Here is a 14,293-nt window from a genome sequence, read left to right as displayed (position 1 = left end):
GGGTGTATAGAATTGAGCAGGGGTGGTATAGAACTGAGGAGGGGGTGTATAGAACTGAGGAGGGGGTGGTATAGAACTGAGGAGGGGGTGGTATAGAATTGAGGAGGGGGTTGTATAGAATTGAGGAGGGGGTGTATAGAATTGAGGAGGGGTGGTACAGAATTGAGGAGGGGGTGGTACAGAATTGAGGAGGGGGTGGTATAGAATTGAGGAGGGGATGTATAGAATTGAGGAGGGGGTGGTATAGAACTGATGAGGGGGTGGTAAAGAATTGAGGAGGGGGTGTATAGAACTGAGGAGGGGGTGGTATAGAATTGAGGAGGGGGTGTATAGAATTGAGGAGGGAGTGGTACAGAATTGAGGAGGGGGTGTATAGAATTGAGGAGGGAGTGGTACAGAATTGAGGAGGGGGTGTATAGAATTGAGGAGGGGGTGGTATAGATCTGAGGAGGGGGTGTAAAGAATTGAGGAGGGGGTGTATAGAATTGAGGAGGAGATGGTACAGACAGAATTGAGGAGGGTATGCGCAGTGCTGTATAGAAGTCTACAGAGAGGGATGACGGGATGCGCAGGGCTGTATATAGAACGGATGAGGAGGAGGAGGAGGCAGTAGCTCCCTCTGCAGGCTGGCTCCTCTCCTCTGCTCTCCTCTCCTCTCCTCTCTGCAGCAGACATGGGATCTCACATCGTGCAGATCCTCCGCCAAGGTGTGTGGGCTGCATTAACCGGAGGATGGTACCACGATCCCGAGGACAGCCAGTTCAATAATATCTGTCACCTGTATTTATGGGTGTTCCTGCTCCTGTTACCTCTGGCCATGCACCTGGTGAGTTCAGTCTGTGCTGGATCATGGCATGTACAGTATAGTGTACAGTATATAGCAGTGTGTCATCAATACCTGCACGGTGCCAGCTCTGAGATGAGGCCGGATCTCTGGGAGACAATCATTAACATCTGTCAGTGTCAGTTGATTGTTATTCTGACCCCCTGACTTCCTTCACTGGCCAGGAAAACCATCAGGATTGTGACTTCACTGGCTGCATACTTTTTCTGATTTAATGGCTCAGTGCATTGAAGGTGATGATATTTAAACATCCTAAAAAGGGTATATTTATTAAGGTTTTTAAGGTTTTAATTAGCAAATGTATGAATCATGGGTGGAAGTTTCATTAAAACATTTATTAATAAAGTGTAAAACCAAAATCTAAAAACTGGCAGCGCACCATGTGAGACTGTTAAGAGTTATGATTTTTATTTTTTTCCTCTAGCTTCATTATTGACATTCACTGAATTTAAACTTTCATCCTTGGCACTTCCTTTTTCAAGGTGACAACACCCTACCATACATTGGTGGAGTTGTCACCCTGCATTGCATGCTTGTAAACGTATTCAAGTAATAGCAGGATGTAGTTTATGGTTTATGTAAACTCCGTATTTTCATATAAGCTGTAACCTGTTAAGATCATTTTAGAAGTCAATATTTCTAAAATCAAAATCTGCAGCTTTTATTATATGATATGATGATTCTACCATAAAAGACCTTGTCCAGGTACTTCCTGTTATAAAGTGAAAAACACTCTGTCCATGTCCCTCTGCATTGTCACCCTGTCACACATGTTACACAGGTATGGGAATAAAATCCATCCTAACATATCTATGCAGGTATGGAGCCTACCCATGAAGACAGGAAGTGCCTGCACTAAGGCTGTGGAGATCAGCCACACTGAGATACAGCAAAGAATAATAAGATGAAAACAAGTAGTTAAAAAGTTGTCAGTTGCTTATAATACAAAATACTTTAGCAAACTAAGGGACCCATTAATAAAAGAGAAAGGATATGGCTGTCTACTCTTGGCTGTACATAACTATTTCCATGCGGAGAACTGAGTTTAGTGTTCCATTCATAAAATGCCAGCCGCTGCTAGGAGCCTGTAGTACGTCACAGAGTTCTCTCTGCTTAAATCTCCTGCAAAACACTTTGGCAAACTAAGGGGCCCATTATTAAGAGGAAGGATATGGCTAGCTACTCTTGGCTGTACATAACTAGCTATTTCCATGCGGAGAACTGAGTTTTGTGGTCCATTCATGAAATGCAGGCCGCTGTTAGGAGCCTGCAGTACGGCACAGAGTTCTTTCTGCTTAAACCTCTTGCAAAACGCTTTAACAAACTAAGGGGCCCATTATTAAGAGAAAGGATATGGCTAGCTATGCTTGGCTGTACATAACTAGCTATTTCCATGCAGAGAACTGAGTTTTGTGGTCCATTCATGAAATGCAGGCCTCTGTTAGGAGAATGCAGGACGGCACAGAGTTCTTTCTGCTTAAACCTCTTGCAAAACACTTTAACAAACTAAGGGACCCATTATTAATAGAGAAAGGATATGGCTGTCTACTGTTGGCTGTACATAACTAGCTATTTCCATGCGGAGAACTGTGTTTAGTGGTCCATTCATAAAATGCCAGCCGCTGCTAGGAGCCTGTAGTATGTCACAGAGTTCTCTCTGCTTAAATCACCTGCAAAACACTAGAAAACTAAGGGACCCATTAATTACAGAGAAAGGATATGGCTGTTTACTCTTGGCTGTACATAACTAGCTATTTCCATGTGGAGAACTGAGTTTGTGGTCCATTCATAAAATGCAGGCCACTTTTAGGAGCCTGTAGTACGTCATCAGTTCTGTCTGCTTAAATGTCCTGCAAAACACTTTAGAAAACTAAGGGGCCCATTTTTAAGAGAAAGGATATGGCTACATACTCTTGGCTGTACATCACTAGGTATCTCCACACAGAGGACTGAATTTTGTGGTCCATTCATAAAATGCAGACCTCTGTTCCTTATTGTAGCAGAGAGAGCTACATGATTGGAGGAGAAGAGGCTGGTCACATGACTTTAAGAATAATAATTCTCCTTCCGGCTTTTTTTTGTTTCTCCATTCATTTTAGTAGGGCTGTGCTCCACTGGCAACAGAGGCCCAATAAAGTTCCACCAAAAAATGTAATATTTTTTCAGGTTACCAATCAAAGATGCAGTGGTTACATTCCGCTTCTGATTTTAGACTTTTTTCCATCTGTTTTCACTTGGTGATCTGGTCAGTAACACATCTTCTGTATTAGAGTGCACCCACTCTGGATGAAGGAGCACAGGGGGCACAACATCAGTCTGGGGGTAGGGGAGACTGACAGATTTAGATACACTAAAAAATTGAAGACAAGCTGTTTTTTTCCTTTGGGGATAAAGGTTTTGCATGAATAATAAAAGCTGATCATTGTAAGCACCCCTGACAGTGATAAATGGTTTGTCTCAACATCCGAACTACTACATTTGCAGGAGAGAATGTTCTGCTGAAACACAACAGACTTACTGTCCAGATCAACAGATATAAATAAGGGAAAGAAAGCCAAAAAAACAAATGCAGCCATTACATCTAAGAATTGTTAGGCTGCAATATAATAAATGTTTGCTTTTGGGTTAATACCGCTTTAAGTTCAAAATATTCGATTTTACTATGCCTAATGAAATTCAAACAACACGCAAACTACCTATGTGAGACGTGAACAATGGCAGTGTCCATTCTGTGACTCCTTGCTTTGTAGCATCCTTGGGGCAGCAAAGTACCTGACCAGGGGCAGCTTAGCAGTTACAGGGGGTTGGATTGAAGTTTCTCACACTTTGGACAGGTACAGTATGATGACAGTTTATATAGACCAGCCTTTCTCAAATTTTATGTCCCTGAGGAAACCTTGAGATGATTTTCAAGTATTGGGAAATCATAACAAATCATTGGAGTCAGTGGGGAAAATGCTTCTTATATTAGCAACCATTAAGAAGAATCCCCCTACAGTGGTAGTCAAAATGCCACCCTTACATACAGCTAAAAAGATCATTGGTGTCAAGTAGCCAGCTCTGTCAAGTGGCTTAGGCCCTGGGACTTTGGAGACACCATCAAATAGGAGGTCAACTAACCACAGCTCAAGGAACCTCTGGAGGGACCTTAGGGGTCAATGGAACCTTGATTGAAATGGGAGGTCTAAAATGTTGGATGAGAGAGAATATGTTTTATATGAATCTTTTCATTTATAATTTTGATACATTTATCAACTTTGTTCTGGTGTGTGATGGGAGTCACTTTGGGTGGGGGGCCCATGGACCCAGCTCACTTTGGAGAAGTGGGGAGACCCCTGTCTCAGCTCCCCATATCCCTCTTATGTGTAAATCACCCTGTGCCTGTTAGGGGTATCTGTCCTAATATTGTGAGGGCTTTGTCTCAGATTGTGTAGACATGTTTAGGAGATAGGTGGGGTGGGGTTTGTTTAATGTTATGTGGCTGCATCCCATTGTTCTATTGTTTGTCTTGCTTGGGAGCAAACTATTGTGGGATGTATGTGTTTATGTGTATTAGCTTAGGGGGGGTTGTCTCCAGCAGCCCTCCCTCCTGATGGGACTGTCTGCTGGTGAGATGTTTGAATACCTGTGTGTCTCTTGTTACTAAATGTAGATTGCCCACCCTGTGTCATGATGCAGGGAGGGGGGATTGTTCCCTGAGTGTATATATCTTGTATTTGTGTTTAAATAAAGTAGTCTACCTCTGGTTTACTTCAAATCTGGTGTCTGGATCTTGGGGTAACAATATTCACTGGTCTCATGTTCCAGACCCTGAGAAGCAGCTTCTTGATGGAGATACCCAGTCGTGGGTGTCTGGGGTCCGTTACATGGTGTGCTTAACTTTGTTCTGGTTTGAGACTTGTAGTTGTAAACCGTTCTATATATCCAGTGAAGTGACTGACATCAGGTGATATGCAGAGATAAAACAAACCCTCCTACATACGTTGTACCTGTTTATCTGCAGTCTTCTCTTCTCTACATCCATGTACTAATGTATAAAGCTTACCAGAGTTCAGCGAAAAGGGGGCGGAGAGCAAAAGTTACACTCTGCAGAGCTCAAGAAGGAGAGCTCTGAGAGATAATTGGAGGGAAGAGACCTCCCCCCCTCCCCTCCACATAACTAACAGGAACAGAGCTGAGGCTGTCAATCTGCTGAAGGTCCCTCACCTGTCACCAATTTTCTCCTGGTGTCAGGAAAACTTGTCTGAAGCGTTTCATGCTGATAGCAGAGGAACAAAGCAGGAGACAGAAATGGCACCTAGTGCTCCTAATTGAGACAAGTACACACTATAGAAGGATATGCTTTGTTCATATTTAATGTTTGAGGTTTACAATTACTTTAATAATCACCCAATAAGTTTCTACTGTCTGATAATGGAGGGTTTTTGTTTTTTTTTAAAGGATTGCCCTCACCTGAAGTATCCCTAAGGTAACCTTATGGAGTTACTATGGTTTGCTATAGTAACTGGACTTGGAGCTTGGGAGGGCTGGAGATTTATTTGAACTTGGACAAAAATGAAAGCCCCATATATAGCCTGGACCAATGATCTCATGAGTTCTATAGGGACACAAGGATTGATCTGAAGATGTTGCTACCTTAAGCTAGCCATACACAGCTGGATCTCTCATTTAGCCCATGGGCTTGAACAACAGAAAATGAATTGGTTCACCCAGGAATTCACACTGCCAGCTATTTTATTCAGAAGCTGCAAAACCCATGACTGCCTGAATATCTGAACAGTGACTGCCCTTGATTGGATGTAGTCACTGTTTAGTTGATAATTTTTGTACCCGACTCAGTCAGTCATTAAATCTACTTTTTGTTGAACCCATTGGTGCTTGCAGGGCAAGATTTGGCTGAAATCTGAGCTATGTAAGGGCAGCTATTTTTTTTCTATGCTAGTCCAGATTCACTTTAGGGTATCGCAGATGACACTCTTCCAATTTGTTCTCATCAAATCCACAACTGTGCTGCCTCCAGCAGGGAAATTCAGCCCGCAATATTACATTTAGCTACTAGGGGAGGCATGTGCATCCTGGGTATTCAGACACCAGGATGAACTGAGGGAAAGAAACCAGCCATAATTCTCTGCAGCACCTGTCATGGACTGAACTTACATCCCTTACAGGCAGCATCGCTGGTGAGCATAGACTTATTGGCGTCCACGTGTTTGTATATTTCATATACTGAATATATGTACTTCTTATCTGTTTTTCCTAATAGTTTAATTCCACCCTGTTTTGTTAATAAAGCTTCAAGATTACATCCAGTCTGGCTTATTGCAGAATAGGAGAGTTTAACTGCATGTCAAGTTAAACACAGGGAAACATGTATAGAAGAAAGAACAACAATGTTTAGTTTTAAACATGCCACTCAACACACAAACATTCCATTCCATATAATCAAGTTTTAGTTTAACCCCTTTACGCCGGTGCCTCCTGGCCCTTTAAGAGTTTCAGAAGCCGGGAGGCGGGGTTTAGGGTTATGTGACCGCCATGACGTGCCGCCATGGCAGTCACATGATCGGGAAAGGTCCCAATCGAAAGAGGAGATCGGGACCAGGGGCGGACTGACCATTTGGAAACTCGGGCGCTGCCCAAAGGGCCCGGGGTCAGTAGGGGGCCCCATGAGTTGCCCCTGGTACCTTTTTCATAGGCTTTTTTGAGTTTGGGCAAGGACACAGGGGCCCCATGATCCACTATTGCCCGGGGGCCCCATGAGTCAGTCCGCCACTGATCAGGACCTTTCCGTAAGTACCGGACATGTGTGCTGGGAGCGTGCAGGGTGCGCGCTCTTGACACATATGTCCTGTTTTAATAGAAAGCAAATGTGCGGCCGCTCGGCGTCTAGGCCCAGACACCAGGATCCCACACATTTGCATTCGGCCGGTGTGAAGAGGTTAAACATTCTACAGCATATCCTTTGGCACAAAACATGTAAGTATTTTTGTTTTCTAGGCATGACTGCATTGCTACTCTAACATTGCTTTACACTGCAGTTTATTTACTGTTTTTCCTACAGGGCTTGCCTCCAACAAGACTCACATTATCCCTTTACTGCATATCCACAACTGTGTTGTTTACAGTGATTAAGTTTGTAAGTTTTCGTCTACATCTCATGTTTGATAAAGGAGCAGTGGTCCATCATAAAAAACACAGCAAAAAAGTCAAGAAGGCCAAAGATGCTAGCAGCATCAATATTTCAAGCAACCACACAGATCCTAGGTAAGGTTTTTCTCCAATATATTTAATATCAGTTTTGACTTTTTTTTCCTGGTATCCATTGTTCTCTTAGGTCCCTTTCACATAAGTGATCTGATCAGATCTGCCAGTCAGTTTTTCAGGTGGACCTGATCGGAAGGTCCATGCATCCCTATGGACAGGCAGGTGTAAACAGACGAGTCACTTTACACCTACCTACCTTCAGGTCTGGTCCAGACCACTAAAAACAAGAGAAGGGGATCTGTGCTATACTGTTTTAGGCAGATCAGATCGGCGGGTAGTCAGGTGTAAACGGACACCAGATTCTGTTTACTCCCAGCTGCCCATAGAGCAGAGCAGGCTCTGACTATGTCCTCTCTGCAGAAACTGAGCGGACACAGATGTGTCATCCACCCACTCTGCTCCAATCAGCAGGGGATATGTGAGTGGATACCCTGTTGATTGGAACTGAATCTACCTAGTGGCGTCACTAGGGGGGTGCGTGGGGTGTGGGCCGCCCTGGGTGACACCATCACAGGGGGTGACACCATCACAGGGGGTGACACCAAAATGAAAAGTAGAGCTGTCATCCATCTGAGTGGAGTGTCCCCCATCCTCTCCCCAGTTACCAGGGCTCCTCAACCCCAGGAACAGCTGTGCCATGCAGGGGGTGGGATGTTGGGTCCTGTTGGTGGGGGGGGGGGTCCGATCCCTAGGATCACAGTGGCTGCTGCAGGCCAATTCACACCCAGCCTGTACACAGGAGCAGAGCCTGCCCCTGCCCTCTGATTGGACAGCTCCTACTCTACATGTCAGTCCATGAATGGTAATGACCCTGCCCCTCTGCATCACACATCGCTGGCTGGTCCCTGCCTTACAGAGGACATCCTAATGGTCCCTACCTTACAATCATAGATACACATACTAGGGCCAATTTAGACATGAGCCAATTCACCTAGTGGTATGTCTTTGGAGTGTGGGAGGAAACTGGAGTACCCAGAGGAAACCCATGCAGACAAAGGGAGAACATGCAAACTCCAGGCAGGTGGTGCCATGGTTGGGATTTGAACCAACAACCTTAGTACTGCCAGGTGGAAGTGCTAACCATTTAGCCACTGTGCTGCCCTATTTGCATTAAAAACAGAGGTTTTAGTAGCACAGCATTTGCAAATATATGTGAAAACCATCCTGCCCTGTCAATGCCCCCTATATAGTGCAGTTATGACTCTAGTCAATGAGAGTGTCCATGTTGCAGCTTATATAGCAATGGATACATTAAGGGCAGTTATGCCTGGAAGAAGCTCATTCCTAAAAGTCGCAGGGATGCGCCAGAAGCCCTTCACAGTACAATGGCGGCCAAAAGCAAGCAAGTTATTATTATAATTAAGAATAATATACAGGATTTTTATAGTTCCAACAGTTTGCATAGTGCTTTACAATATAAAGGGGCACAGTACAATAACAATACAGTTCAATACAGAAGGAATAAGTTAAAGTGTTAGTTCACCTTTACAGAAAAACAGTAAAGGTGACCTAACACCAAACATCCTCCCCCTCTCCTCTGTCCATGTGACAGCACTGGCTAAATAGAATCAATCTGGTCCGTCCTAGCAGCACGGGACTAAGAAGAGAACAAGCAGCGGGGATTTTAAACCGCTGGACTGGTGGAGTGGCTGCGGGAACCCTGACAGCTGAGTATAGTGGGGACCAGGGTGTCTGCTATTAGGTGACCTTTGCAGTTTTTCTATAAAGGTGAACTTACCCCCTAATGTAGCCCCATATTTGTTAAAGTATCTATTAGGTATTTATTTCATGTTGGTTTTATGGAGACAGAATGAGTACGTGAATTTGACTCGGGATCAGCATTTTGCAGTCCCTGTACATCAAAGCTCAGACTGGGGGAGGAAGAATCAGCAGAAGGAGCCAATCAGTTGTGCTGCAGAGAAAAGAGCATACTGATTGGAGGAAAGAGCCTAGTAACAGAGAGATGAGCTCATCTGTGTGCTGCTTTTCCTTTCACTGTCCAGTTACAGGTCAGGGATGGAGGGTGGAGTACCTGCAAAGGTTTCTAAAGGCAAACTTTTTTTTCTTATAGACAATAAACATGTCATACTCACCTGCTGTGTGCTGTGGTATTGCACAAATTGGCCCCCAACCTGCTCTTCTGGGGTCCCCCGCCAGCGATCTTTACCTCTCCTCTTCTGTGTCTGCCATCATAGCAAGTTGCTTGTGGTGGCAGATGTGCAGGCTTGCTCCTGAGCCAGGCTGTGCGTGTCCATAGACACACACAACACAGCTCAACCCCACCCCTCGCATTCTAATCACAGGATTTAAGTGCTAATGGATCCCACTGGTCTCAGTGTAGTGCAGCGCTGGATCGATGTAGAACTCAGGGAAGTGTTTGGGAGGAGGACAGCAAGCTGTAAAATGTTTTTTACCTTAATGCAGGGAATTAAGGTAAAAAAAGGTTTTAGCATTAGAACCACTTTAAAGAGGAGACAAAGTTACACACCGAAGAGTGTTTGGTTATCATGAGTATAATGTGAAGAACTGAGCTGACCTCTATGTTAGATATAAACAGAGAGATGTATATGATATATTAATGGCTCATATGTGTGTAAAATAATGCTACAACACACTTGCAGGGATTCTTTAGATCATGTTGTGATGTGCATGTCAGCACTTCTGCTGATCATGAAATATTTTTCTGTCGTTGACAGCAAGAATGTAGAGTTGGATATTGAAGAATTTACTCAGAGCCATCAGGAAAGCAACACTGCAACTTCCCCAGACTCACTAGTAAGTATATTATTGGTATACAATTATACACTCAATATATTACATCATTAATAATGTATAATGAGAATATGGCCTCATGCATACAGGGCGTTTACCCATCTAGCTACTGCTCTACATGTTTCCCATATTAATGCTTCTTCAGGAGCTCAATATCAATATTTTACCAGAGTATACTAATAGCATGGAAGGGAGACTGGAGGTCAATGGTGTTCCCGATTATGGATGCGGGGCCACACTTCTAGCAGTGTATAATCTAAGGATGCACCGAAATTTTATGGCCGAAACGTTTTGGCTGAAAACACCCCGAAATGAAAAAAAGCACCGATACAGGTGCTGAAAAAACGCTGCTGCCCGCCCGTCCACCATAGTCCGCCTGCCTTAACCTCTGCCCACCACTGCCGCCATTGGCTGCCACTCAGTAGTTCTCAGCCTTACCTGAGAAACCATCAATCCCGGCACTAGGCATAGAGATGAGTGAAGGAATGATGGCCACCACTCATCTCTATGCCCTTGGAGGACGGGAGCGATGTCACTTCCCGTTCCGGTTATTTTTTTTTCTTTTAAAGCACTAGATCAATCTTTTTTTTGATCCAATGCTTTACATTGCAGAAGAGAGATGTGGGGTCTTATTGACCCCATATCTCTCCATAAAGAGGACCTGTCACTAATTATTTCTATCTCAAGGGATGCATGCACATCTTGTGATAAGAATACAAGTGATGTTTTTTTTAAGAACAGTGCAAAAAAAACCCCAAAACAATAAATAAATTAAAAAAAAGTTTAAAGTGCCCCTGTCCCCCTGAGCTCGCACGTAGTGGTGAACGCATACATAGGCCATGCCCACATATGTAAACGGTGTTCAGACCACACACGTGAGGTATCGCCACGAACGTCAGAGCAAGAGCAATAATTCGCGCACTAGACCTTCTCTGTAACTTTACACTGCTAACCTGTAGAAATTTTTAAAACATCACCCATGAAGATTTTTAAGTACCGCAGTTTCACGCCATTCTATAAGCGTGCGCAATTTTAAAGCGTGACATGTTGGGTAACATCCTCTTTCATATTTTACAAAACATTTGGGGTATATATTGTATTTTTTGTTTTTTTTAATCAGTGTATTTTTTTTCCAAAAAATATATATCAATTTTTAAAAACTGTGCATTTCAGTTTCAGTTTTCGGCCAAGTGCATTTTGAATTTTCGGTTCCGGTTTTGGCACCAGAATTTTAAATCCGGTGCACCACTAGTATAATCATCGGGATACGTAAAATAAAATAGAAACATGACAGCTGAATCTGTCCATTACATCTTTCTATATATTATGGACCCACTCTTTACGCTTGATATTATAGGTATTCCTCAACTCTCATATGAGGATCATTCCACTTCAGATAGATAATACACAGATGATATTTGCAGTGTTTGGCCATTTAGAATTAGTATAAAAAAATGATCTTTCTAATGCAGCATATGAACATCCGTCCCTATATTGCCACTGGGGAACGTACTTCTCCCGTACATCGTTGCCTCCTCCTGTGTGTCCACCCTATAAGTATATATATATATATATATATATATATAGTAATATATATTATGATCATTTAAGCATCAATACTCTTATGGTCAGAAAGCTGCATACCAGTAATGGATACCATTGTGTCTGAACTTATTACATACCTGGGATTTTAATTGAATGTAATTTTGCTGTGTTTTTCATATGTATCAATTAAAAGTGTATATTTTATCTAGTTTGGGTTTGTTTGATGCCTAAAAAGTCCACACTCCCTTCTTCCATTGAATATTTGAAGGCATCTCTGTATTTTAACAGATATCCACAGTACCACCCTGTGGAGACATCCAGTGATTACCATTAAGGGTATCAGATGGCAACATTACTGGGTGCCGAGATGCACGGGCTGAACCAGGGGCGGACTGACAACTCATGGGGCCCCCGAGCAATAGGGGATCATGGGGCCCCTGTGTTCTTGCCCAAACTCAAAAAAGCCTATGAAAAAGGTACCACAAGCATCTCATGGGGCCCCCTACTGACCCCGGGCCCTCGGGCAGTGCCCGAGTTTTCAAATAGTCAGTCCGCCCCTGGGCTGAACCGAAAGTATTATGGAGCTGCATGCAGGCTGCATGTTGAATACCAGTAAGGTAGATGCTAGAGAGCAAGAACACAGACATAGCATTTATAAAAATAATAAAAATAACATTATAATACCCAAATGCAGAAAAATAGAGCTTTTAATTGTTCTGGTTTGCCCAGATTTTCTTTAAAGTGGTTGTAAACACTCACATATACCCAGTGAAGTGACTGACCTCAGGTGATACACAGAAATGAAATACATCCTCCTACATAAGTTGTACCTGTTCATCTCCAGTCTTCTCCTCTCTACATCCATTCAAAGTGCAGAATATTAAAGCTAGTCTGACAGTTCAGAAAAAAGGGGGCGGAGAGTTGAAATCACACTCAGTGAGCAGAGCTTAGTAAGAAGAGTTCTGAGAGCCGATTGGAGTGAAGGGACACACCCCCTCCACACAGCTCACAGGAACAGAACTGAGGCTGTCAATCTGTTGGAGGTTTCTCCCCTGTCACCATTTTTCTCTTGTTGTTAGGAAAACCTGTCAGAAATGATGCAGGCTGCTAACAGAGGAATGAAGCAGCAGACAGAAGTGACACTTAGTGCTCTTAATTGAGACTAGACATGTGCAGGTTGTTCCGAATCGAAATTCAGAGAAAATTAACATTATTCGGAGATCCGGGTGTATCCGAATTTCTGAATTACAATAGTGACAAATTTAAACGGATCCAAAATAATGAAACAAAATTTTGCCGGAAATTCAAATTGAATTTGAATCCAATTCAATTTAAATTTGAAACTGAAATTGAATTGTAAAACAAATTTGAAATATAAACATATTACTTACTATTGCTGATTTCCTTCAAATACTATGTGTATTAGTGTTAGCATATAGCCATCCTCCGAAATTCGAATTTCAAAGAGAATTGAATAGAATAAAACAGAATAGAAAATCAAAGAGTAGAAAAGAATAGAATAGAAAAAAAAATAGATTTGAATTGAATAGAGTAGAAAAAAAAGCATATAACTGTCTTCCAAAATGTGAACTTCAAACAGAATAGAATAGAATAGAAAAGAATAGAGTAAAACAAAACAGAATAGAAAATAAAGGAATAGAAAAGAATAGACTACAAAAAATAGATTAGAATAGAATACAATAGAAAGAATATAACCGTCTTCAGAAATTTGAATATTGAATAGAATAGAACCAGCTATTCTTCACAAAGAATTCAGATCGATTCAATATTTTCAATTCAAATACTTCAAATCCATTGGAAAATTTGAATCTGGTCAAAAATAAATAAACAAAACTAAACTAATTTTGTTACGGATGCAACAAAATGAAATTAGTAACTTAACGAATTGATCTAAAATTAAACAAATTTTTTTTTGTTCTGTACATGTTTAATTGAGACAAGTACCCACTATAGAGGGATATGCTTTGTTCATATTTGATGTCTGAGGTTTACAACCACTTTAACTCATGCTATGAGCTCAGGGTCCACCTTAACGGTCAGCTCATGCCAAGCTTGACACGTGTTGCTGCTGACCATTATTTTCTATATGTGTATTGGTAATCTCCCTCCCGCTCTGCCTTTAGCTCTGGGTGCAGGTGATGTAATAAACAGTCTGCACTCCAGTGTATGTGGAGGAGAAGGTTCCTTATGAGTAAAGACCTTAAATTGATCCCTGTGACTGTGCAGTGTTCTGGAAATAGCATTGGCTACCGTAGTTGTGCATAGATGCAAGGTAATCAGACTTCTTAGAAACTTGCTTCATGGTCTTCAGTAGTGATGGGCCAAACAGCCCCCTGTTCGGTTTGCAGTCGAACATTCGAACCTACATAATTTTCGAATGCGAAATACAAACATGAACAGTTTACTGAGCCGTATCTTATGGAGTATGTGTTAAAATACCGCTCAGTTACTAAAATGTCACATGAGTTATATTATTAAGTCATGCGGTATTTTAGTAGTGAAACATTCATTAATATTTCATCTGTCAGTGGGGTTCCTCACTCACAGCTGAATGTAAAAAGAATTGTCGTCATTGTCCGACAATTACATTTTTTTTAAAAAACAACGTGGGGTTCCCGCTCCCATCCATACCAAGCCCTTCGGGTCTGGTATGGTTTTGAGAGGATCCTCCACTTCAAAAATATAAAAAAAAATGATGTGGGGGTCCCCCCCCAAAATCCATACCAGACCCTTAACCGAGCATGCAGCCCAGAAGGTCAGGAAAGAGGGGACGAGCAAGTGGCCCCCCCCTCCTGAACCATACCAGGCAACATGCCCTCAACATTGGGGAGTGCTTTGGGGCAGGGA

General features: G+C 42.5%; 1 protein-coding gene across 1 annotated transcript in view; it reads left to right on the top strand.

The window, feature by feature from the left end:
* The first annotated feature begins 517 nt into the window (after nt 1–517).
* PCNX2 (pecanex 2) overlaps nt 518–14,293 on the top strand; it is a 212,046-nt gene continuing 198,270 nt past the window's right edge. The window contains exons 1-3 of the mRNA XM_089669801.1: nt 518–826; nt 6,906–7,108; nt 9,805–9,883. Of these exons, the coding sequence (XP_089525927.1) occupies nt 674–826; nt 6,906–7,108; nt 9,805–9,883 (435 nt within the window). The 5' untranslated portion in view covers nt 518–673. The remainder of the gene's footprint in view (nt 827–6,905; nt 7,109–9,804; nt 9,884–14,293) is intronic.

The sequence above is a fragment of the Staurois parvus genome, unplaced genomic scaffold, assembly GCF_062004578.1.
Source record: "Staurois parvus isolate SC_StPar_1 unplaced genomic scaffold, SC_StPar_1.0 ptg000081l, whole genome shotgun sequence".
Taxonomy (NCBI): domain Eukaryota; kingdom Metazoa; phylum Chordata; class Amphibia; order Anura; family Ranidae; genus Staurois; species Staurois parvus.
The sequence above is the reverse complement of the archived record's forward strand: the minus strand, read 5'-3'. Positions and strand labels throughout refer to the sequence as shown.